The 25,867-nt window shown below is 45.7% G+C and overlaps 1 protein-coding gene across 1 annotated transcript in view; it reads right to left on the reverse strand.

Moving 5' to 3' along the window:
• Window positions 1–697: 697 nt before the first annotated feature.
• LOC142573101 (cytochrome P450 3A6-like) overlaps window positions 698–25,867 on the reverse strand; it is a 30,098-nt gene continuing 4,928 nt past the window's right edge. The window contains exons 2-4 of the mRNA XM_075682624.1: window positions 10,494–10,683; window positions 4,933–5,141; window positions 698–1,681 (exon numbers count right to left, since the gene is read on the reverse strand). Coding sequence (XP_075538739.1) covers window positions 740–1,681; window positions 4,933–5,141; window positions 10,494–10,683 — 1,341 coding nt within the window. The 3' untranslated portion in view covers window positions 698–739. The remainder of the gene's footprint in view (window positions 1,682–4,932; window positions 5,142–10,493; window positions 10,684–25,867) is intronic.

Consider the following 25,867-nt stretch of genomic DNA (forward strand, 5'->3'; position numbering starts at 1 on the left):
AGCGTAGTAGAGACGCTTATATAGAAGGAATATTGAAATATTTACGAAATGTACAGCACAGGAATCACACTTCATAAGCTACCTTGCAGAATCAAACAATTACGAGCAGAAAGCGCAGATGCAAGAAAACATTCCACTTTCTAACAAAAAAAAACGTAATCTCATCCTACAAGCGGGCGAATAACACACATAAAGCAGAGAAATGAAACGCTGTCCTATAGATACTTAGCCTACCTTTCTTTGGTGGTTGCAGCCATCAATTTTTCTATTAATTAAGGGCTAGACTGCGGGCAAAGAGGATTCTAAAATGGCGTTGACAGGTCAACAAGCCTGAAAACTAATATAGGAAAAACTAAGGATGCTAGCGCTAGATGCAGCCCAAATATTTTAGCTTAAATTGCCAAAATTCACTTGTCATTTACCTTTCTCGCTGTGCCACGTATTCGCACTGCCACGTTCACACTGACTCGTGTTGGTTAGCTGCGCAAAGTATACGAGCAGGGAAACGATTTGAAACTACGGCTTTCCCTTAATCTATGCATAGTTGTTGTGTACGCACTATCTCCCACCAAACGCGAATCGGCAAGCTCATCAGCCGAAATTCGGCTTTAATGCATCCACATCTTAATGGTGATCATAGAGAGTGAGAACAGAGAAGTACGCATACAACAGATATCTTACAATGTACTTTTTTTCAGGCTTACCGCAGGCATTGTATATAAGAAATTTTTTACCACGCTCAAGCATGCCGTGCAGTAAGCTTCAGATGCACGCCGCCCATCGGGTTACCCACGAGGCTCGGAACAGTCATGAGCAAGGGATCATGTGATTGTTCGCAGATTTCCAGCTTGTAGTCTCGCAGAGTCTTTATCAAGGCAGTCTTCAACGTCATCAGTGCCACTCGCTTGCCGAGACAGGCCCTCTGACCTAAGCCAAAAGGAAAGTAGGCGGCGCTGTGGCGCTTCTTGGACTCTTCCTCCGAAAATCGGTCGGGCATAAACTTCTCCGGCTCCCTCCACAGCTCCGGGTCGCGATGAACGTACCATGGAGGCGCGATGATGTTCACGCCGGCAGGAATGAAGTGCCCGAGAACCTTCGTGTTTTGTATGCAACGTCGCACCACCATGAGCGGCACAGGCGGGTAGAGGCGTATGGCTTCCTTGACCACCATGTCCAGTCTCTCCAGCTCGTGTAGCTGCTCGTACGATAGTTCTTGTACACCCGGGAACCGTTCCTCCAGTTCGTCCAAAATCTTCGTCTGTTCTTCGGGGTGCTTGGCTACCAGATGCATTAGGAAGGAGAGCGCCGATGCGATGGTGTCGAAGCCCGCTATAAGAAGTACCACGGCGTTGGAACTGACGTGGCGGTCTTCCAGAGTCTTAACCTTCTGACCGGCGGCATGATTGCAGTTCTTTGCGTTCTCCTGGGCGTCCAGTATCATTTGTATCATGTCCTCGCTGCGGGGCCTCTTTCCCGTGCGACGCTGCTCGGTGATTTTGTCCACGTCGTCCATCATTTTCTTCATGCAGCGAGCAAAGGACGACAGTGGGTAGAACAGGAGAAAGAGCGGGCGCAGAGCGGGAAATGCGAATGAGTTCTCGAGAGCCGTTTTGTCCAATTGTTCGAAGACCTTGCGCATCCAGGTGAGGAAAGGGTCCTTGCTATCTCGCTGGCAGTCAATCTGAAAGATTCACCGGTTAGCCGTCATATTTCGCAGGCGAAATGCTGCAGCATAATGGTAACTTTTGGGAGAATGCTGTATGTTGGCTTTGCTACGGGCATATAAAGAATTGAGGTTGGTAATTTTTAGCTCCACCAAATTTTTTAATATTGCCTTTGACAGATATCACAATTCTAATCCTTGATTTGAATTTCTCGATGAGGCGGCCGTTATTTCTACGAGAAATCTATATATCTACGCAATCTATGAGAAATCTCTATAAATATTAACATAATTACGTTGATCTTCTGTTTAATTAATAACATCTCTGCCACTACTTTAATCTACGAAATATAGCCGTTGAATTCATAAGGCATATTGACTTGGAGTGATTTCGCAGGACTGCACCAGTTTCGTGATATTAATTTTCAAAGTGCCCGCCGATATGCATTCGTGTTCCAGTTACTTTTTTTAGGAAAATGCTGCTTTATTTATTGAGGCTCAAAAGTAACTGGAACGCCAATGCATTTCGTCGGACACATTGAAAATTATCTCCAAAGAGGTGCAGCCCTCCGAATTCAATCTAAGCAAATAAGTCTTGTCAACTCACCCGCTATATTTCGCAGATTGAAATAGCGGCCGTAATGTTGTTAATTAAAAAAGCTAATCAATGTAATTATGTTATTTATTTATTTATTTATTTAAGTATTTAGATTTCCTTCAGAAGTAATGGCCACCCTATCCAGTAATTTATTCAAGGATTAGAATTGTGCTATCTGCCAGAAGGAATTTTTTAAAAATTGGTTGCAGTTAAAAAAACATCCTGTGTATTACAGCTTGTGTTGTGAGTTGAGATATTTTCATCCCGAAAGCGGAGAACGAGACAGGAGGTCCTTTTTTGTTTGTACCTTAGCCACTCCGTATTATACGCTGCCCTGTTTTCGGTACACTTTTCACACAAATGAGTACAATAAAGTGCGAACGGAAAAGCGTTACAACCGGAAGTTTGAAGGACGCTCAAGCTTCGCCTGTAAGAGTGGAAGGCGATAGCATTCAAAGATCCCTGACTTCTTCTCACGCTTCCCTCCAACAGCAGGGGCGCTATAACGTAAAGCTATTCCAAATTTTTCTATTCCAATTCTGCAATTAACCCATCGCGATTGGTCAAAAACTTTTTGGACCAGGTCCACTTCACCACTCTGACACGCGACGTCAAGAAAAGCGCGATAGCTTTCCATCTGATATGACGTGTACACACTCATTATGCATAATTTCACCGAACAAAACAAACATAGTTATTTCTGATTCAACGCCTTTTTGCCATTAGCCCTCGGCTATTGGTCAAAAGTTTCCGGCCTGCATCCACTTCACCTGCTTGTCACGCGACGCCACAAAACCGCAAAAACTTACCACGTTAAAGTGGCGTGTAGGCGTTAAAGATACATTAATATGCCGAACAAAAGTGAATTTTCTTCTGAATAGCCGCAGGCTGCCCCGTTCCGAAAGGAATAAAAGATGGCTGCCGCCGATCGCTCCGGCACCGGCTACTCGCCCCTGCCGGAGAGCATGGGTTTATTTGCGTGTAATAAAACTTTTTGCCTGGCCGTGTAACGTTTCTGAGAACTTTCGACACATTTACGACCTCGTTCTGCCAACTCTTCTTTGGTGAGAATCCGTTTTAGCATCATTCTTAAGCTTACGTTGCACGCCGCCGCGATTGTCGACGAGCCACCGCAAGCTAAGTAGGAGAAAGCGGACCAATCGCAGACGCCGGCACCATCATCTTCATCCGGTTATCGATATTCAGTGCAGTCGCTCGGCCCTGTCGAATCTCTCTCCACTTGAGCATGCTCCTAATCGTTTGTGAGCCAATAGATAAGACAAGCCGCTTAGCGCAGGGAATGTTATTCGTTTTTCAAGCAAACAAAAGTGACCGCCATTGAACGAGGGGAGCATTTGATTGGTTTGTTCAGATAACCCTGCGGGTGACCGCCCGATGCTTGCGTCGGCGGTTACGCAAATTTGACGTCAGGAGATTGGAATAAGAACATATTGGAATAGTTTTACGTTGTACGGCCCCAGCGTACGTAACCGTAATGTTTACCGGGAAACACTCGCGGCCGCCGTGCACGAAGGCGGGCTTTCTGGTAGTCGTGCGGCCTGTTGCCGTAGTTAAAGTTTAAATAGTTTAAGATAAAAGCTTTTTTACAGCCAGTTTCGGTTTCTTTTCCGAAGATGGGATTGTGCCCTGATGTCATCATACAGAAGGCGCCTACGCGGAAGAGGAAAACACGACTTTGTGGCAATCCCTCACTGCCATACCGCGGAAGCGTAACCGTGACCTAAAGAGCAGGAGCGAGCGTCGATTCGTCGTGATGGCCTGCTCCCACGTGATCGCCTTCTGCAACAAGACATCAAGGTAGTCTCATCCTGGGAAATAAAATCGGAGCAGGCTATAAAAAAACTACTATGTTACGCTATTTAAAGAGCACTGTGGCTTCCTATAGTATATTTAGTAAGGTTTAGGGTCTAGGAACATTATTTAACACGAAAAAATTGAAGGGTTGAAGATAACCGGTCTCTTTTGAAGCTCACGTTCGCAAGAAAAAGGAAGACGCCTTTTTATTTAATGCTGTAGCTGTTGATTATAGTGGGTGTCCGCACATTCCGGCGCCTGAAATGCAATTTCTGGTGCGGACATTTACTTATTAATTTTTATGACTGTCACGTGCGACGCTCGTATATACAGCGGGAAATGTGGGGAAAACATAATAAAACTCATAGATGTAAAGGCTACAACGGAAAAAGAGTGAAAAGATAAATAGAAAATTTTAACAAAAACACTAAAAGCCAGATGAAAACAATAAAATACTCCTGAACAGAAACCGGAAGTCCGGACTTCAATGCTACATAACATTATTCAGTGCATTTTGTGATAACGGGTCACGAATGTTAATTAATGCTGAGACACATTTGTTTTCCTCGAGAGAATAAACCGCGCTCCAAGCAACGTCATTCGCGATAAGTTTCGTTGCACTTCGAGAACGAGGATCACTCCTCTCTGTCTTATGCTCCACCATTAAAGTACAAATGAAAACCACGTTCAATGATCTCTGTGCTTTCATTCGTTTCATCAGTTTCTGGCTTCATGTGTTTGTAGCGAAGGATATTCGAGCCACTCGGTTCCCCTTCATCTCGTTCATCACAAGGCGACAAGTAGCTTGAGACAGCCTCCTTGAGAATCGGTCTGTAACAGCGTCATCCGTTCTTACCTCCCACGCTAACGCTGCCTTCGTGATGATGTCCAGTGCCAAACTCTGCGCGAGCCCATACATCTCGGCGACCTTTGATTTGGAACAGAGTTCTCCCAGCAGGTCGACGAACACGTCTGCGCACTTGTTCACGATGCCGGAGTACAGCTTTACTTTTGCGGCTGTGAAACCCTGGTTCAAGATGGAACGCACCTTCCTCCACTCGGAACCTGTAGAAGGATGCATGCCAAAGGACTAGTTTCAATACTTCGCTCTGACTTATCGCCACTTTTATTAGGGTGTCCGGGCGCGAATTTGTAGTCGAACACGATTGTGGTCGACCAATTTTAATGAGCGGGAAGCGGTTGCGTACCTTAGAGAAAGAAGGGCTGCCTCAGCGTATGCAACCTATCTATCCGTGATCCTTCTAAGGGACAAATTCTTTGAATGGGAATGTTGCGACTGGCAGGCGAGGAGCCATTCTGGTCCTGTCAGGTGATTATTTCAAGTGACCCGTAGTCCTTGCTGAATTTGATGCATTCGAGAATATTGAGCATAATAACGAAATGAGGTGCTTCGTTTTTGTACCAGATTTGTTAAACATATGCAGATCGAAAAGGTTCAATTCATTTTGAAAGATGATTCTGGTTGCTGTCGTCAGTGGCGTATAGTTACGTAAAATTGATGCGTTATTCCCAAGAGGTATCTGCCCCGATACCATGTCGGTCAGGTTGATGTTAGAGGTGTATATTCACTATTTTGCACATATTAACATTTTTCGGAAAAGGACGAGCGCGTTACAGTGAGACTTGTACGCAACAAATTACATCAAGTAATTACTTGAAATCTGTTAGGCTTTTTGGTAATTTGGTAACGTCAGGGTTACTTTGTTGCTATTGTTCCTCTTGTATCGCTTATTGTTATTCAACAATTTTTTTTCGCTAGCCAATTGCATGCAACAACTTACATTTTTCAGGAAGTCAGTTACAAACAGCACCGCAGGTGTGACCCAATAGGTTTGGCGGGACCGTACGGTGTTCATAGGGATGAAAACATGTGCCTAGGTTACCTCCTTCCCGCAATCAGCGTCCCCCAGGTACGCCTCGATCACCTAAACACGGCAGGCTTGCATATTGGCGCACCTCTCTTTTAAGTCCGACCTCTCAGCCTTTATCCAATAATAATTTGATCTCTCTCTTTCCAGGAAGCGCTTCTAAGCGGGCTTCACGAGCGGTAAAACCTGCTTCTCAATTCTTTTTCGCTTATTGCCGTGTTTGAGTTCTCCGATATAGACAGAGATTCTTGAAAGAAACCAACATGGTGTTTGTGGGATATATCTGTGTCATATATACGTGCCTCATATACACTTATTTTAGTGCGATCGTTGCACAAGAGCCCATTTTGAGGGCTGAATAATACATTTAAATTCTATTGCACGTTTGACCCCATTTTCAAGGAACGTGAACGTTTGCAGGCGTCCGTTGCAATTAGTCCTATAAGTCTAAATGGCCAACGAGTCATTTAGACTTATACGCCGCTTATACGACTATGTGTCGACTGCGATGGCCACTTCGGGCATTGATATAAGGAAATCATTTATAGACCATATCTCAGTTTCCGACTGGCCCTATCGAGAGCGCCTTTCCCTAGCCGCAGCAACAATGTAGCGTTTTGCTTCACAGAGGACCCAGACCCGAGCATTGCGCACTGAGTAACCACAATCTTGTGCGCATGATATTGGTACGTTGCAACATAGTCCTCCCCTCCAGCGCGCACATCGAGTGAGTTTTGAGTGTCGCTGCAGATTTCCTCACAAGAAAACGAAGAACATTTAGCAGATCAAATTTCGAAAAGCAAAGTTTAGTTAATATAAAGAACGTGTGAAGTCATGCAGAGGTACTGAAAGAACGATAGGCCAGCTCGTTCTATTTATTGTATTTGTGCAAGGTTTACAAAAGTAAGGAGGCAAGTAACGTTGTTGTAATCCACTAATTTTTACTAATTGGTTGCTTGGTTAGGTGGGGTTTTATGGCACAAAGGCTACTCAGGCCATGCAGCGCCAGTCACAAGATAATCGAAAACGCAACGTTAAAGCAGGTAAACCTGCGTTGCAATATAGTTGGCGTAAATAGCCAGTTGTTACTAAAAAGTCAAACAAGTTAGTAAATGGCACTAGCGGGTTATCTGCCAGCAATATGGCAGGTTGTATAGGTATATGTAAATTATACAGGTTGTGTAAAAGCTTCCGTCTCTGTGTTTCGATGTGTGGACGTGTCGTAAGGATGTGTATCACTGTAAGAGGTTCATGGCATTTTTCGCAAGTTGGCGGGTTTTCATTTCGAAGGAGAAAATTGTTTGTTAATACGAAGTATACATAGCATCACGTCATACAACAGTTACTCGTCAGTGCAGGAGTTGCACTGGCGAATTGAGTGTTTAGAGGGATGTTGCTTGTTGCTTATGCAATGGTCCCATTCATGTTGCCATTTTCACCTCAAGGCCTTCTGAATCGCATTGATGCTATCTTTATATGTAAGTGACGTGTTTGTTATGTCTTTGCACGCTGCCAACGATGCGCATCTATCCGCTGCTTCATTATCCGGTATACCAACATGGCTTGGTGACCAGCAAAAGCTAATTGATCTGCCGTATTTTTTTGTAGTCACCATGTTTCAAATATCCCCTAACAGGGGTTTTCATTCGAATTTCATGTGTAGAACGTTCAGTGTTCTTAACGAATCATTGTATATTACTTTGTTTTCGTATTTCTCAGCGATGACCTTTTTAACTACAGTCCATATTGCGTAGACTTCGGTTGTATAGACAGAGGCATGCTGCGGTAATCGAATGCTTGCTTTCGTATTTTCTGTTAGGGCCTCTACACCAAAGTGGTCTTCTCTTTTGGAGCCATCAGTGTAAAATTTTATGTAATTTTGATATTTGTCCTTAAGAGCTCGGAATTCTTGTATAATGTGTTCATGTGGTGTGCCTTTCTTCTTCAAATGTGTCATTGTCCAGCCACATAACGCTGCGAAATCGTGCCATGGGGCCAAACGCTGTGGCTTTCTGACAATCTCGAGGACTTCGAGAGGAATGTCATAACCCTGGCAATATTCCTCATATCGCAGGAAAAGTGGCTTGATCATGTTCGGTTTATTTTTATAGTGTAAGCGTGAGTTGCACTGGATGACGATGCTGTAGCATATGTGTTGTGGTGAGGACTGTATTCTGAGTATGTAGGAAGAAGTTAAAAGCATTCTGGCGCTGCTTTAAAGGAGGTTCATTGCATTCAACGTGTAAGGCCGGGACAGGTGATGTTCTGTAAGCACCGCTTACCAGTCGTAGTCCGAGGTTATGAAATGGACCAAGTCACCGGATGTAGGACTCTGGCTGAACCATATATGATTCTGCCATAGTCTACTATGCTACGTACTAAAGTGCGGCAGGTGTGTAGCAGGCATTTACGGTCAGAGCCCCAGCGCTTCCGGGACAGGACAATGAGTATTTTAAGTGCATTGTTGACTTTAATTCTAAGACTATTTATGTATGCGAGGAAGTTCAACTTTTTATCAAACAGAACACCCTGAAACTGGTGTCCTTGTTTCACCGGTAGTATGGCTGCCTGTAGCTTAACGATGGGATCACGTTCTCTTTTTAGTGAAAAGACAACACTAATATTTTTTTCAGTTGAGAAGCGAACACCGTTTTCAGATGCCCACTGCTTGAGTTTGTTTAACGTTATTTCAATTAGCCGTTCGCAGGTTGCCAACTTCAATGCCCGACGTGGAATTTTTACTAATTGTTCAATTGATTTCTTCGAGCAGCAATACGTAACTGCAGTCAATTATATTTTCTAATGAAGTAGTTTTAATTGTAATCGTGACCTTTTTTCCGTAACGTGCACAAGCGTGGGTAAAAGAAATGTTTAGGGCGTTTAGTCGAAATTTCTTTTATAGTTACGCACATGGCATACAGAACGCATCGCACGTCAAAGATGCTGCATTTTCTAAAGCAGCCTAGCACATGAACGTTAAATTGCTTTCTTAGACTCGACCTAGTTCTCATTACTTAAGGATGAATTTAACCTCATTACTAAAAGTATGAAGGATCACTGAGTGCGCCTTGTATTCAGCGGGACACAGCAACCATGCAGGAAAGCATGCTAAACAGAATATTCAAATCACAGGCGTAGACGCGCCAACTGAGTTTATTGGGCCATGAGATTCTATGTATACATAAAGAGCTTAAATTTTATCACTTTTAGTAACCATGGTAATACAATCTGATATCTTTTCGCACGTGAAGGCAACCATGAAGTGCGCGGACTAGGTGCACTGACATTTGAGTACTAACGCTCCTCACACGGCCAACGCCAGCTTGTGCTTGTTCCAACACATGTGTTACTGTCCTCTGATAACTGCCGTATTCACTGTATTATAATTATTGTCGGTAGCCAGCACAGGCTGTGCACAAGCGACATTACCTTTCCTTGTCCACTATACATGTCAGCAAAATACTAAGGTATGTGTTGTCAGACTGTACCTGTAAAGCTCCTCAATATTAAATTCGAGATCAAAGAAAGACACCAGTATAAATTGCTCGTTCTCTTTATGAGAATGAAAGTGCTATTTTATTTTATATTTGAATCAACTCCTTTCATGGTACTACGTTTTGTGCACCCTTGCCGTTTGTTTCAGCAGAACCACCGCGTTTAGGACACACAGAATAGAGTGCAGAAAAGCCTTTTTTGTTGCAGACTACAGGCGAAATGCAGCAAGCTTTTCGTTTGTCAGATGTGTATGTGATTGCCTAAAACTAATTTTCGATCACGGATCAGGGCCCATATCAACAAGACATTTTCTACGCTGTACCTTTTTCTAAAAACACTCCGGTCAATTAGAAACATTTCCTCAGAAGGAAGAGATTTGTTCCTTCTGCCTTTGTTTCACTTCACGTGATACTCATTGCTCTTCGCAAAGTGGGAATGTTTAATGATCGTCAAAACGTAAATCCATAGTCTTCATCACGAGAGTCTACACATAACCTTGACGGTTAGCAGTTTTTGTTTTCATTTGTCTTGTAGCTTTTACTCTGACCAACGGGATTAGTTTTTGATATGGATAAGCATGGACGTCAACACAAAGAAACGCTGCAATAAGAACGCAATATTCAAGGCTTTCGCCCCTATATTCTACCGTAGAATACCGTGGGTCCCAGTAATAGCTGGAGCACAATACCAAGGAGCATTGTGTCTCAATATATGGCGTCTTCAGAAATACCATCATCATTACGCCTTTGGTTAACAGTGGACGTACTTTGAACGTGCTAAAATAGCTAACTACGGCAGCTATGCCTGTAAATTTATGTACGGTACTGAGTTTTAGCATGAACCATTACAATGCAGCCTACATGACTATGCAATCACATCATCTGTACGTGTAATTTGGTTCATTTGTTTAAAGGTAGTGCGTGATGGCACGGCACCACAAGTGCACTGCAAACGCGTGTGATACGGTTCGTTACAGAACACAAGAAAGACTTCTTTAGGTCGTTAACCGCACAGGGCTCGACCATGGACTTACCTGTGACAAAAAAGATTGAGCTTGTCATCGGTTCCACGTCGAGGGCATAAAATGGTCTGTCTTGGAATATCCGGCTGTCCTTGATGAATATTTCTTTGATCACATCGACGTCTGTGATAACCATGTAGGGTTTCTCAGCCAGATAGAACCCGAAGATCTTGCCATATTTGCGTATCCATTCTCCCATCACCTTCAGAGGAGGCAATGAGCCGAACAGATGAGAATAAATTACAAAAAGCGGCAGCGTGACTTAATGGAAAATTGCAAGAAGATTGCATTTCTTTACAGCCGAAAAAAAATATTAGCGAGGAGACACGGGTACACAGTGATGGCAATGGCGAGGAAAAACCTACACACGTGACGCCAAGATTGTAATTTCTTGACACATGATAAGTATGTGCTTACGCCTGTGCGGTGCGTGTTCGGGAGCTCATGAGCGCATCGTATAAAGGGGCCACTAGTAGCCGCAAAATGATTCAAACGTACATGACAAACAAAAACACCTACAAAGCTTTAAGGTAGCTCATCCTAATTAGCGCCACTATTTGAGAAAATTTGCCGAATATAAGCGTATTTTTCCCAAAGAATACATTTTAAAAGCCTGGTCATTTGGTTGAGAAATGTTACACGAACTATTGATCGAAGTATGCACGAACGCTTAAGGAAAACTTTCAAAAAGCATGTCACGGATCGTGCTGATAATTTCTAGCATTTTTGTTTCCAGAATTTATGCAACTGATTAGGTTATACCTTGAAACTTCACCGAACGGAAATCATTCAACAAGGTACAAATGCATGGCAGGTTGCCATGCTTCTGAACTAAAGCAGCGGTTTCCTAACTGGGAGCATAATTTTTAAGTCAGTCTGTGAAGTGCAAGTGTCCAGTGCTAACAGTTACTTCAGTTTCTATTGTAAAAGTTGTGAAACATTCATACTTTCGATTTTTCATAGGTGCACCGTACATTGGAAGCATAGCATAGATGCACCGTACATTGGAACTATTTCCTCTACACATAGGTTTAAATGCAATGGTCGTAAATACTGTCTAAGTTAGTAGCGCTTTATTATTTCGTTGTAACTGATTGCCCTCATCGGGTAGCTCAGTGCAAACTATAACGAAGCAACGGACAAAAATATCCACAAAGAACCATTAGAACTGCTGCATGTGGCCCCCCCATTTTGGGATAATACAAATAAAGACATACACCTATATGGCGTTTTGGGAACACTATGTTCGTTCTACTCCTTTCTACGCAGTCACAGAACCTAAAAGTATAAATTACATCTCTATTGAAGCAGCGAAGAAACTAGTACTTCTATTTCTAGAGTTTACAGCATAGACATATTTACAATATATATGTATATATTCCATAAGATTCCGGCCTGACATCTAATACATACAATGAGTTCCAAACAGCCACTTCCGACACAGAGTGCCATCTCTTAGCAGGCCAGCGTAGGAGTTTCAACTCGGCACGCGTGTTCATCAGTAGCGCGCACTCGCGTCACAAACACGAGGCAAGCTATGTCGCGATAATGCTAAAAATCGAATATCGATACTTGATTAAACTCTTCAAAACAGAAGAGGTTTCACAAGTGTTATCAAACAACGTTTAGGCGGTTTGCACACCGAAGCTTCCCCTTCTTATTCCACCGTGAAGGACTGGGCAAAACAGTATCGCATGGGAGGAGAGACGGTTGAGGATGAGCCCCGCAGTGGTCGTAATATAGAGGTGACCACCGGAGGAATTGTCTCTCTCTGAGGAGAAGGTGTTCAATTATAGGAAGCTCAAGTTGAAAGAAATTGCGACACAGTTGTGACTCACTGTAACAACCGTGCTCCGCATAATTCATGAGACGCTTCACATGACAAAGGTCAGTGCAAGATGGGTGCCCCGAATTTTTTTTCTGTGCAGAAGGAGCATCCTGTGACCTGTTCTCTCAAGTTTTTAGAGCCTTGTGTGGGAGTAAGGGAGAAGTGCTGAAGTTGATTGTCACCGCAGATAAAACCATGGTCATTTATTACGATCCCCTTTCGAAAAGAGGATCGATGGCATGGCACAAACCAGTAGGCGCGCCACCGAGAAAAGCCAAGGTGACCTAGTCGACCGAGAAAATCATGGCAACAATATATATATATATATATATATATATATATATATATATATATATATATATATATATATATATATATATGGAGAGTTAGTTAATTTGTGTTTAATAGCGGTAAAGCGACTAAGGTGATGCTGAGCCTATACATGAATAATAACTGCACTGCGATTGCCGAAGGTGCTGCAAACGAATTCTTCGACGCTACGCACTGTCAAGCCAAGTACAATTTGTATTTTTTTTCATTAACGAATACATTCGTATGTCCCAAAATTGTGCCAACAACTGATATCAATGCTTCCACGTTTTTTTATTTATTTAATACGTAAAGAAAAGGTCACACGAACTTTAGAACTATATCAGTGCGAAATCAGCAAAGCAACGCATGCCACTGATATTATAAATGTTAAGGCCGTGAAATGAACGAGTTCAGGACAAATAATTTAATGAAACTTTGTCATTCAAGGACATTGTTAACATTTTTGTACATATGCAACGGCCAGGGAAAAATCTCAATGACGCTGTCCCTCTCTTCAATATATTGCAGAGAAGCAGCTGTCACCAGTCGTGTATTGTAATTGCACCGAAATTATAGTTGCAGCAGAGATCAAATATAAGAAGCAAGAGTTCTGAAAAATATACATTAGAAATGCGAAGGTACAATGGAATACACAAATGCGAAGATAAAACTTCATAAAGGGCACAAAAGTTGTCACCGAAAACAAAGTTTACTCTATGTATCCACAGAACCTCGCAAGAAGATATTTAAATATGCGTATAAGTCTCCAATAAATCTACGTATCTACGCAAGCCACTGTACACAGGGTTTCTCAGCTAACTTTAGCCAGAGTTTAAAAATATGCCAATGCACTATAAGACGACGCGGCCAAATGCATGTTACTTGCATTTGTATGTAGTTTGTCACGCTACATTTTTGTATTTTTGGTTAATTAGATTTTTAGTCATGATTAATTAACCTACTTCTGAAGTAACGAAGCTAGGAAACAAATACCAATTAGAAAGTTGCAGAGCCGTTTGCAAAACGTCCGAATAAACAGTTTCTGTTTTTCTATCCATTAAACATGAGTGTATTTCAGCTTACTGATCATGCCTGCGAAATACAAAACACCGCGTGACATGCCTACTTGCACATCGTGATTTCACTGCTCCCAAACGTTCCGCGCACAAACAGCAATAGGCGCGCTGTCACTTAATATGCGGCAGGGCAGCAACGTAGGCGTTTGCCGTGCCATTTACGCCAGCAATGTGTTCCGCTCACAACAGTTCGTTGTAGCGATAAGCAAACGCAGCGGTTATCGCTAGTGCTTCCGGAATCAAGAAGTCCGTCATTTCGCGATGGCTGTAAGGAAACTGAACATCCCTAAATAAAAATGACCCTCAGTTTTTAGAAGGCTAGAAGTGGTAGAATAATAGTATGTTAAATGGCCAGACGCCGTCTTTCACTGAATTTATCTATTTATTCATTTTTTTATTTCGAATACTGTTAGGCCTTTTCGGGCTGGTACAGCGTGGGAGGATTGACACATTTTGTCAACACATCAAGCAATGAAACAAAATAAATACATCACGACAGGTACATTCCCAGCTTCCGTTCAAATTATTGTATAGTCATTGTGTCATCAAAAATCTGTACATCAAGGGCATTCCAGTCTTCAATTGTCTTAACAAGGGGAGAATATTTAAAAACATCAATTCTGGCATTGTAAGGCATAAAATCATAAGGGTGATTCACACGGGGAGAGACTCTCCCAGGACGTAAAAAATAGCGCCACTGATCTAACTTAAAGTTATTAGTAGACAACTGGAACAAAAACTTCAGTCGTGCGATTTTTTTGCGTGTTGACAGTGTCGATAAATTTGCCCTAGCGAGAAAAGTGGTTACGGACTGTGTTTCGCGATACGCGGAAGATATAAACCGTGCTGCAAGTCTCTGAATGCGTTCAAGTTGGTTACTATTGCTGGTGAGGATCCCATATAACACTAGCATATTCCAAAGAAGGGCGTACAACAGCTGTATACGCCTTAAGTTTAACTGCAGGCGTTGCATGCGCCAATTTTCTTTTCAGAAATCCAAGTTTTCGCTGGGCAGATCCACATATGTTATTTACAAGATCCTTCCAATTGACGTTATGTGAGATGGTGACACCAAGATACTTTAGTTTTGTCGTGCGGGCTATTTGTTTAGGTTTATTAGTTATTTACGTTTATTTTTCATCTTTTCCCGCAAGTGCTCGAAGAGGCCACCTCCTGCAGCGATAGAACACCGTGGATCTTCTGAGAAGGCTTGTTGTCGCTGCCTTGAGCACCGTCGGTGAAATGCTGTGGCAGACTTCAATTATCTTCTCTTGGAAGGCTTCTGGAGTCGTCGTTGTCGTCGTGTATACGTGATCCTTAATATAGCCCCACAAGAAAAAGTGAAAAGGGTTGATGTCGGGTGACCTTGCCGGCCACAGAACAGGCCCGTTTCTCCCTATCCATTGCCCTTTGAAGGTAACACGAAGCCATGCTTGTGCTTTACTGTAGGTGGGAGCTGGGGCCCCGTCGCGCTGATACCACATTGCGTCAAGCCTGGCTAGTGGCATGTTGCAGCAGAAGTCTTCAACCGGCCCTTTGAAGAACTCACATACCTATTGTCGCTGAGAGTGTTGTTAAAAAACACTAAAGATTACTGTGCTGTCACATATTCCGCATCAAACGCTAAAACACCACTGATATTGGTGGCGGGATCTTCCTAGCCAGTGGGGATTTCGCTTACTCCAAAGTGTGCGTTGTGGATATTTACTTTGAAATTTCGGGACAATTTCGCCTCGTCAGTCCAGAGTACCTGGGTGAGAAAGTTAGAATCCTGCTCCTCCTGAATCAAAATCTAATTCGCAAGGTCGAGTCCCTTTCGGAGATCCCTTGACTCCAGGCATTGATGCAACTGCAGATAATAGGGGTGCAGTCCAGCTGTTTTCAAAATCCTCCAGGTAGTTGAGTTGGACACACCTAGCTGTGCGCCACGCTGCGCGTACTAGCGTGTGGATTAGCCGCCATGAAAGACAAAACGTTGGACCGAACCTCATTATTTATGACTGACGCTCTCTGCCTCTTTCTTGTGAAGCTTCTAGTTTGCTTCAGCTACTCGTAGGTGTTGAGCAGGAAGAAGAAGAAACTCGAGGCGTGCAGACGTGCTTTGCATCGGCTCCGTGTTTTCAAATTTTTCAAGCGCCCAAAACCCCCTGGTACCACTGGGAACAATGGAATATATTTGCAAACATCAAAGGGATTCAACGGAACCGAACTTCGGTGAGCCGCAGTTTTAGGACCAACGAGAGCCCCTATTCGTTCGGCCACGCCGACGGTAGGGTTAGCCCTAACGCCGAACGCTGACGCGCGGGAGCTCGGAGACCCGCAAGCAGCCACCGTGTCTACGGTGAGCTGTGGGGGCGACGCAGCCCGGAACGCTACGATCGCGGGAAACCCAGGCACCATTACCCACCAATCCCCCAACACCGAAACTATAGAAGTTATATCCGAGAGCCACCCGAGACCCCTGCCTGACGAGTATTTGCCCGGGCCGTCTCCCGTCCTCTCGGAGCAGCTCCACATTGAAGAATCCCAGTGGCAAACGGTCGTTTCCCTTCATCGGAAACGCCGTCTTCAAAAACAACAATCCACTGGTGAGCACGACATAGTCGGGCAAACCCCGCCATCGAAAACCACACCTTTAGGGCTAGCTCTAACCCAGGAGCCAGCCGCCGCCGCGAAAGCCACGTCGAAAGCTACCTGCGAAGAGCGCGGAGCCGGAACACCTATTTCTGAAGACGCGGCCGCAAGGAGCAGGCCTCGCCGTCGCGCGCCTCCACTTCCACGCACTGACATGAGAATCATTATCCGCCCGACCCCGGGCCTCATCGTTCGAAAACTACAGACACACCAAGTGGCCAAGGCGATCGTCCAAGCCACCGGAGGTGCGCCGACCTGCAAGGGGGATGACTTCATCGTCCGCCTGCGACACGGTTCGAACATCATCATCGTGAGCACCCCTCACGAGGTCACGGCGGCTACCCTCATGAAAATTATAAGCCTCACCTTTCACGGACGATCACACCCTGTGAAGGCGTATCTATCAACACTCGAGGGCCTGCTTAAAGGTGTCGTACACGGCATCGACGCAGGCACCGGCGAAGAAGAGCTTATGGCGAATGTTCGGGTCCGCACACATGGAGTCCGCATCGTGTGGGCCCGTATGCTCGGACAATCCCAGACAGCCCTATTCCACTTCGAGGGGCCCCAGGTGCCTAGATTTGTGTACTACTACGGAGGGGAGATGCCTTGCCGAGACTACCAGCCGACAAGGCAGTTCTGCTCCATCTGTAGAATCACCGGACACCGACTTGACGTCTGCCCCAACCCGACGGTTCGTGCGTGCGACGTTTGCAACCACATTAACCCAGACGCCGGACACACTTGTGTTCCAAAGTTCGCCCTTTGCAGAGTGGCCCATCTCACGGCCGCAACATAGTATAATAACAAGCTCAAGCGCATTCCACCCAGATGGAAGCCTGCCTCCACCACTTCACCCAAAACCCAACGACAGCCCCACCCGGTCACTCAGTCGACCAAGGCGGCGGACCTGGTTCAGCTCCGAGCGGGAAGACTCCGACTTCGGCTACTCGGAGTCTCCGAGCATCTACAGATCCAGGTCCGGTTCCAACCCGAGGTCCAGGTCCCGCTCCTGCTCTCGCCCCCGGTCTCACTTTCGCCCACCCAGACGGCGATATCGGTCGACGCTCAAGCAAGGACAGGAGGCAGCACCAGCCACCGCAGCACTGAAAGACAATGGGCCCCAGCAGCGCCCCCGAAAGATGAAGGACGCCTCACTCAAGATGACTACAACCAAAGAACACGAGGTAAGCTGGGCAGCAGTAGCCCCTCGTATAAAAAACCACAGACGCCAGTATCTGTGAAATCGGGACAGGAACTCGCGACCATGCGCGTACAGATACAAACATTCACACAAGAAAACAGACAACTCAAACAACAAGTGATAGAGCTCACACAAATACCGCAAGAGATGGCTCCACACAAGGACATGATTGACCTACAAACCCATGTCGATGCCATCCGCACCCAGATGCAAGCCTTCATGGACGCTACACGCGCCCCGTTGGAACAAATAACACAGACTGCAATACAAGGCACAGATGCAGCAATAAAACACATGGAAGCCAATGTAGACAGCAAGCTTAAGACCCAGCTTCACTCCATAAAACTACGAAAGACGCTACGACAGAACCTTTACAATGCCACACCTGCAGCAGCCCCGAACCAAATCGTAACATCACCGACGAAAACGTCCAACAATGCCTAGACCATACAGGCAAGTCAAAGAAAACTTAGAAATTTGATTGATCGCTCATTCCTCAAAGCCACCGGGGGTCATAGCCCTGCAAGAGCCCGGTACCCGACCAACACTAGATGGCTAGGAAGAATACCACACAACTCAAGACTACAAGTGGAAGGTAGCCACACTAGTAGACAGAAACATCACAACCATACAACACAAACCCATAGAGGACGTGGACATACTACATGTACTTCTTGAAATAATATACAAAAGCAACCAGAAACAGAGCGCCTTCGTCCTCAACACTTACTGCCCCCCAGCCAAAGGCGGGCGAACATAGGAAAACTCTTTGGGGACACCCTCCGCCTCGCTAAAGACAGTCCCCTGGTAATCATAGGTGACTTCAACGCTCAGAACACGTTGTGGGGGTACCAGAGGCAGGATTGGAAGGGTCTCCAGCTACAAACACTAATTGAACAGTGTTACCTAACACTCATCACAGACCCAAACACTGACGAGGGAAGGGAACAGCGTAACACGCGACACCACTCCCGAGCTCGCCTTCATCACTCACACCACGCGAGCCAAATGGCTCAACACATTCGAAAACCTAGGCAGCGATCACTATATATTAAACACAACACTACAGACTGGACGCTTACGCAGGCAGATCGGCACAGCTAAACTCACTGACTGGCGAAAAATCAGGGAAGCCCAAGAACAGGACGTCGACACAATCACGAACCTGGAAGACTGGTGCGACAACCTCTGTCGACATAAACAACGCCACACAAAGGAAATCGCCAGAACGGAAGAGACCCCAGAGGTGGATCCCCACTTACTACACCTGTGGGATGCCAAGCGGGGCCTTACCCGCCGCTGGAAAAAAACACAAATATAACAGGAAACTGAAGACGCCCAGAGCACAAATAGCAGCAGAAGCAGAAGAATATGCCATGCAACTCGCCCCCGCGAACTGGTATAGACTCTGTGACTCCTTCGGTGGCACGATGGACACGGCCAAGACGTGGCACATCCTCAAAGCCATCCTGGACCCCACCAAAACCAAAGGAGAAGGACACAAGGCTCTGGAACGGTTACTACACACCTACCCAGGCAGCCAACAAGACCTCATCGATGCCATCAAGACCAAGTGCTATGGAGATCCCATTCCCACACAACCATCTAGAACACCCTACACAGGACAACCCAACCCACTAATGGACGAACCTATCACCGAAAACGAAATGAGAGCCGTCATCGCAGCCACCACCCGTAACACAGCGGCGGGCACAGACCAGATCACGAATTCGATCATCAGAAACCTGAGCAACAAGTCTGTCTCCGCACTCACGGCCTTTCTCAACCAACACTGGGAACAAGGCATGGTTACGGCTATGTGTAAACACGCACGAATAATCATGATCCCCAAACCGGGCAAGAAATTGGCAATTGAAAACCTCAGACCCATATCGCTCCTGTCCTGCCTCGGCAAGGTGTACGAAAAAATTATAAACACGAGACTACAGAGACACATGGAAGATAACAAACACCTGTCGGACACCATGTTCGGTTTCCGCTCAGGCCTGTCCACACAAGATGTGCTACTCCAAATCAAGGAAGAAGTCGTCAGTAACGTTTCCCGTAGCGGCGAACACGTCCTCCTAGCAATCGACATCAAAGGGGCTTTCGACAACGTCAGCCACCAAGGAATCCTAGAAGGGCTAGCCAAGAACAACTGCGGCGAGCGAACATACAAGTATGTTCAGAGCTTCCTGAGCCACCGCATGGTAGAGCTGAAGATGCGAGAGATCCAGACTCCAGTGTACCACCCTCCCAACAACGGTACACCACAAGGTGTCATCTCTCCCACGCTGTTCAACGTCACCATGATCGGTCTCGCAAGCAAACTGCAGGACGTAGCAGGTCTTCGGCACGCAATCTACGCAGACGATATAACACTCTGGACAACAACAGGGTCCCTCGTTGAAAAAAAAGAACAGCTGCAAAGTGCAGTAAATCTCATCCAAGAATACGTCAGCCAACGGGGGCTACAATGCTCCCCCGAGAAATCTGAGCTCCTACGAATCTGGCGAGGCTGGGGTAACCACACACTCGCCATAGACCCAAAAAGAAGACTCGACGTACGCCTCAACGGGGGCCTCATACCAGAGAAGCCATTGCTGAGGGTGCTAGGCATGTGGCTGCAGCCCAACCAGCGGGCCACACACACGCTTACACTCCTCAAAACCAGTGTCAAGGCGATATCACCCCTGATCTCCCGCGTAACATCCAAGAACAGAGGCACGAAGGAAAGGGACACCCTCCGACTGGTCAGTAGCCTGGTGGTGAGCAGAATCACATACAGCCTGCCTTACTGCCACCTCACATAGTCCGGGACGAAGCAGGCCGACACACTTTTGAGGATGGCTTTGAAGACCGCTCTCCGCCTGCCGATGAGTACATCGACTGAAAAATTATTGGCGCTAGCGTTGCACAACGCCCTCAGCGAACTGACAGAAGCCCATTGCGTCTCTCAACAACAGAGACTTCCGTGGACTCGCACGGGCCGGCAGGTTCTACAAACCTTGGGGTTCCCAGCAATAACAACACGAACCTTGATACCTCGTCACGTCCAGGACAGGTTTCACGTTGTCCCGATACGACACAACATGGGCACTAACCTACACTCCGGCAGGAGGAGAGCAAGGACCCAATACATGGAGAAAACGTTCAGGTTCAATGCCGCGGCCCGTTTTACGGATGCCGTCATGTATGGAACGAACAACAAGGGCGCAGTTGCCGTGGCATGCGACCACCGAGGCCACGTTACCTCCGCTGCATCGACCCGCCCCTGCACGACTACGGAAGCCGAAGAGCTGGCCATCGCGTTAGCAATCCGCGAGGGCTTACACGCAAACCAACCACTGACGATCCTCACGGATTCCCAGTAGGCTTGCCACAACTCCCTACAGGAAAGAATTGGAAGACCTGCTACACAAGTCCTAGCCGGAATACTCAAGGAGGACCCTGAAGACTTCACCACCAAAACCATCATCTGGATACCGGGCCACACTAGCATCAGAGGCAACCTGCAGGCCGACAGATCAGCTCGAGGATTCGTACATAACCGAGAACTCATCACGCCGGCTGCAGAAGACCGGGACACTGTCGACCTCGAGTATTCAGCCATCGTGAACTACCACAGAGGGCGTCGCTTGCAATATCCACCACCCCATAGAGATCTAACGACAGTAGATGCCGCTGCCTGGCGTAGGCCCCAGACAGGCACTTACACGAACCTACACGTATTACATCGGATACACCCCACAGCCTACAGGGACGAATGCCCATGATGTGGGATCACACCAACCCTATACCACATTACGTGGAAGTGCACGCTACACAACATAGAACACCCAGACACGAACACCACGAGGGAGCAATGGGAGGCACCGCTGTCCAGCTCGGCCCTCGACGACCAGCTCAAGCTGATAAAGAGAGCTGAGAAGATGGCAAGAGCCAGCGCCGCCCTGGACTAAGGGCCCCGATCGTTAGCGGTTTTTTATTATTCTTTTAATAAAGTTTATCTATCTATCTATCATAGGTGTTGAATATTGTCATCCGGTTCGGTCGCGTACCTGGATGCCAGCTTCGAAATATTCTTGCACCCTGCCGTCTCTGTCCGCTTTCAGCTCCTAGGTCAAGGATCCTGTCTGCTTTTTCCTCGTAGGAAAAAGGCATCACGAAATTGCTCGCGCTCTAACAGCGCCAATGCAAGATAGTCTGTTTATCGCTGTCTGGAGCTACCACCACCATGTCTGTCAGTCGCTTTACGCAGCGCAAATGATAACGCTTGCTCGCATAAGTCTTAATAGCCAACGCTTGCGTCGCTGCCCTGTCGATTTTTAAGCGGCAGCGCATCTATGGCTGTTTGTGCGCAGAACGCTTGGGAGCAGTGCAATAACGACGCGCAAGCGGGCATGTCACGTTGTGTTTTTCTTTTTCGCAGACATCCGCAAGCGTAAAAAACACTAATACCTTAGAGATAAAGACAGAAACTGCTTACTCGAACGTCTTGAAAACCGTCTGCAACTTTCTAGGTGGAATTTTTTCCTAGATTCGTTGCTTCAGAAATTGCTTAATTAATCTTGACTAAATATCTAATTAAACAAAATACAGAAATAGCGTGACAGACTGCATACAAATGGGAGCAGCATTCATTTGGTCGCGCCGTCTTAAAGTGCATCGGCACATTTTTGAACACTGGCTAAAGTTCTCTGGAACACCCTGTATAGTGTGCAAAACAAGGCAAATAAACATGTTGCGCAATCACAGATTCACAGGTCACAGAATCCTGAGCCTCCCCCCCTGCATCCATCTATTCGCTCCGATACATCGCGCATGACGGAAGGCGGCGCGCTTCCTCACGCTATTCTCCGTTGCGCACTGACCCACCATCGTCGGCTTACCCGATCACCCCCCCCCCCCCTACGCTTTCACTCGCACATAAGGCATGCGGCACGCGCTGACGGTGTTATCGCCCATGGACTTTATACGGAACATGACGGCAACGGCGATGACAGGAATGCGCCTTGAGTGTCCATATAATTGCTATGGCAATAATATAGTAAGAGTACCCGGCAACTGAAGAGTGCCGTGGCCTATTCCTTTCCGCAAAAGAAGAAGTAACAAAATCGAACTTTCACCATGCGAGGATTCGCTGCTCCACAACAACGTCTTTTTATTTTCTCTTGTGGGGTGGGGGCAGCGAAAATTAAAAAAAAAAAACGCGAAGGAAAGCATGTTGGCCACTATCGAATCCTTGCTTTGGACACCTAATGTGGCTGCCGAAGAAATATCGAAGAAAGCGTGAGACGCTTGGTCCACAGAGAACAATATGCATGCTGCTCGTTATCCTACACTGGCGAGACAAAAGACTTTCCGGAGAGGTTGCGATAACATCGAAATGAAGGTGATGACCTTAAGCGAATACATTGCAATCAGTCGAGTCCCCGCAGTGGTGGCGGTGAGCGACCATTGCTTCTTTTTGTCGTCGGCTAGCCAGAAAGCATCCAAAACTGTGCTAGGCGAAAATCCACTTGGCCAGTGAAAAACGAACGCGCACCGAAGTGCGCCGCGCGGTTGTCAGGGCAACATGTAAAAAACGCATCACCTCTGGCTGGGTGTGGCATCCGCCGGTTAGTGACAACAAGACAATTGAAGAGGCTCAATGTGTCCTCGCGAATAAAAGTCAAAGTATAAAAATAAACAAGAACGCAGTTACCTTTCCTGGCTTTATACAGTGTCTCGACATAGATGCTTCGGTGCTGTGGAAAAAAATGCTGATAATCTTTTCTGTGGGATGACGGAACAAATGAACCATTACAACGCTTCGTCTCATCGCACCACGCTGCGTACTTTGTCAACTTGTCTGATAGTGTGTTGATTTCGCTTGTTTCTTGTATGGTTCGATGTACGACTCTAGAAAAGTCAATGCACCTTTGGAGTCAAATGTTTATGCGAACAATAAACCCACAAAGATCTGGAGTTGAGAATCTGAAGCACGACTTTGGAAATGTCAATGCACCTTTCGCATCGAAAGTTTATGTGAACTTGATACTCATGAAGTTTCGGAATTCAAATCCATGCTCTCCGTAGTTTCCTCAGCCTCCACGAGATGCCGCGACGAGCCCGCTCGCCATCAAAACGCCCTTGAAACTTTGTGCTCGAATGGCGTTCCTTGCCTTATGTGACTTCAGGTGCATGGACGTTGCCACGAAATCCAACCTTAGTTCACAATATTCGCGCCGAAATGTCTTTTCGAGCGGGAAAAATACATTCTAGACAAAATGCAGAGTGATTTTCGGCGCCGGGGGTTGTTTCGGTCGGCGGTGCATGACAGCAAGAAAAAATTTCGGGAGGGGCTGCAGCCCCATAAGTCCACCTTGATTACGCCCCTGATAGATATCATCATCATCATAATCATCATAATTATCATCGTCAGCCTGGTTATTCCCACTGCAGGGCAAAGGCCTCTCCCATACTTCAACTACTCCGTTCATGTACTAATTGTGGCCACGTTGTCCCTGGAAACTTCCTAATCTCATCCGCCCACCTAACTTCTGCCGCCACCTGCTACGCTTCCCTTACCTTGGGATCCATTCGGTAGCCCTTAATGACCATCAGTTATCTTCCCTCCTCATTAGATGTGCTGCCCATGCCCGCCCGCCCCCCCATTTCTTTTTCTTGATTTCAACTAACATGTCATTAACACGCGTTTGTTCCCTCACTTAATCTGCTCTTTTCTTATCCCTTAACGTTACACCCATCATTCTTCTTTCCATACCTCATTGCGTCGTCCTCATTTAAGTAGAGCCCTTTTCGCAAGCCTCCAGCTTTCCGCGCCGTACGTGACTACTGGTAAGACACAGCTGTTATACACTTTTCTCTTGAGGGATAATAGCAACCTGCTGTTCATCATCTGAGAATGCCTGCCAAACGCACCCCAGCCCATTCTTATTCTTCTGTTATTTCAGTCTTATGAACCGGATCCGCGGTCACTACCTGTCCTAAGTAGATATATTCTCTTACCACTTCCAGTGCCTCACTACCTATCGTAAACTGCTGTTCTCTTCCAAAACTGTTAAACATTACTTTAGTTTTCTGCAGATTAATTTTTAGACCCAACCTTCTGCTTTGCCTCTCCAGGTCAATGAGCATGAATTGCAATTGGTCCCCTGAGTTACTAAGCAAGGCAATGTCATCAGCCAATCGCGAGTTACTAAGCTATTCTCCCTTAAGAGGAAGCTTTAGCTTGGGCCAAACTCCGACGCGGCCTATTTAAATGCATGTAAAACGCAAAAACGTTTTTATGAGATAACCCCTGGACCGATTTTAATGAAGTTTGTTGCATTTGAAAGAGAAAGTTAAATTCGAGTGACTGTTGGAAGCCGAATTTCGATTTAGGGCTTGAATTTTCTTAAAACGATTTTCAAATATTTGACCGTTTGAAAAAAATAGAAGCACGAAGTTTACAAATTCATAGCTCTGCACCAAAAACTCATATCGCGGTTCTGTAAACGGCATCCATTAGATCTTTCAAAGCGGACAAATTCAATATGTCATTTTACATCTTACGTGAATTTTCTACGTTGGTTACAAGGGTTTTGCAAAAGTTGCATTTCTCTATTACTAATATTCTTTATATTCGTGTGTAACATATCAATTTTGTCCGCTTTAGATGTACTATTAGATGCAATTCACAGAATTGTATTACCATTTTTCGTTGTTGAGTTACAGAGTTGTAAACTTGATAGTTTCGTTTTCTGAAAATTTTTGATTTTTGCCAATTTTAATAAAAAATTGAAGACCTAACTAAAAAATTCGAAACCAACAGTCACTAGATTTTAAGTTTTTCTTTTAAATGCAACAAACTTCGTCAAATTTGGTGCAGTGGTTGCCGATAAAAACGAATTATCCTTTTACCTGTATTTAGGTAGGGGCACCCGAGCTAAAGCTTCCTCTTAATTCTTATCCCCACTTCTTCCCAGTGCAGGTCTCTAAATACCTCCTGTGAACACGCTGTGAATAGCATTGGAGAGATCGTATCTCCCTGCCTGACGCCTTTCTTTATTGGGATTGTGTTGCTTTTTTTGGGATTGTGTAGCTAGGACTACGGTGGCTGTGAAGCCGCTATAGATATCTTTAAGTATTTTACATATGGCTCGCCTACACCCTGATCCGTAATGCCTGCATGATTGCAGATGTTTCGACTGAATCAAACGCTTTCCCGTAATGAATGAAAGGTATATATAAGGGTTGATTATATTCTCCACATTTCTATATCACCTGATTCATAGTGTGAATATGGTCTATTTTTGAGCAGCCTTTACGGAATCCTCCCTGGTCC

Source organism: Dermacentor variabilis, chromosome 2 (genome assembly GCF_050947875.1).
Source record: "Dermacentor variabilis isolate Ectoservices chromosome 2, ASM5094787v1, whole genome shotgun sequence".
Classification (NCBI taxonomy): Eukaryota; Metazoa; Arthropoda; class Arachnida; order Ixodida; family Ixodidae; genus Dermacentor; species Dermacentor variabilis.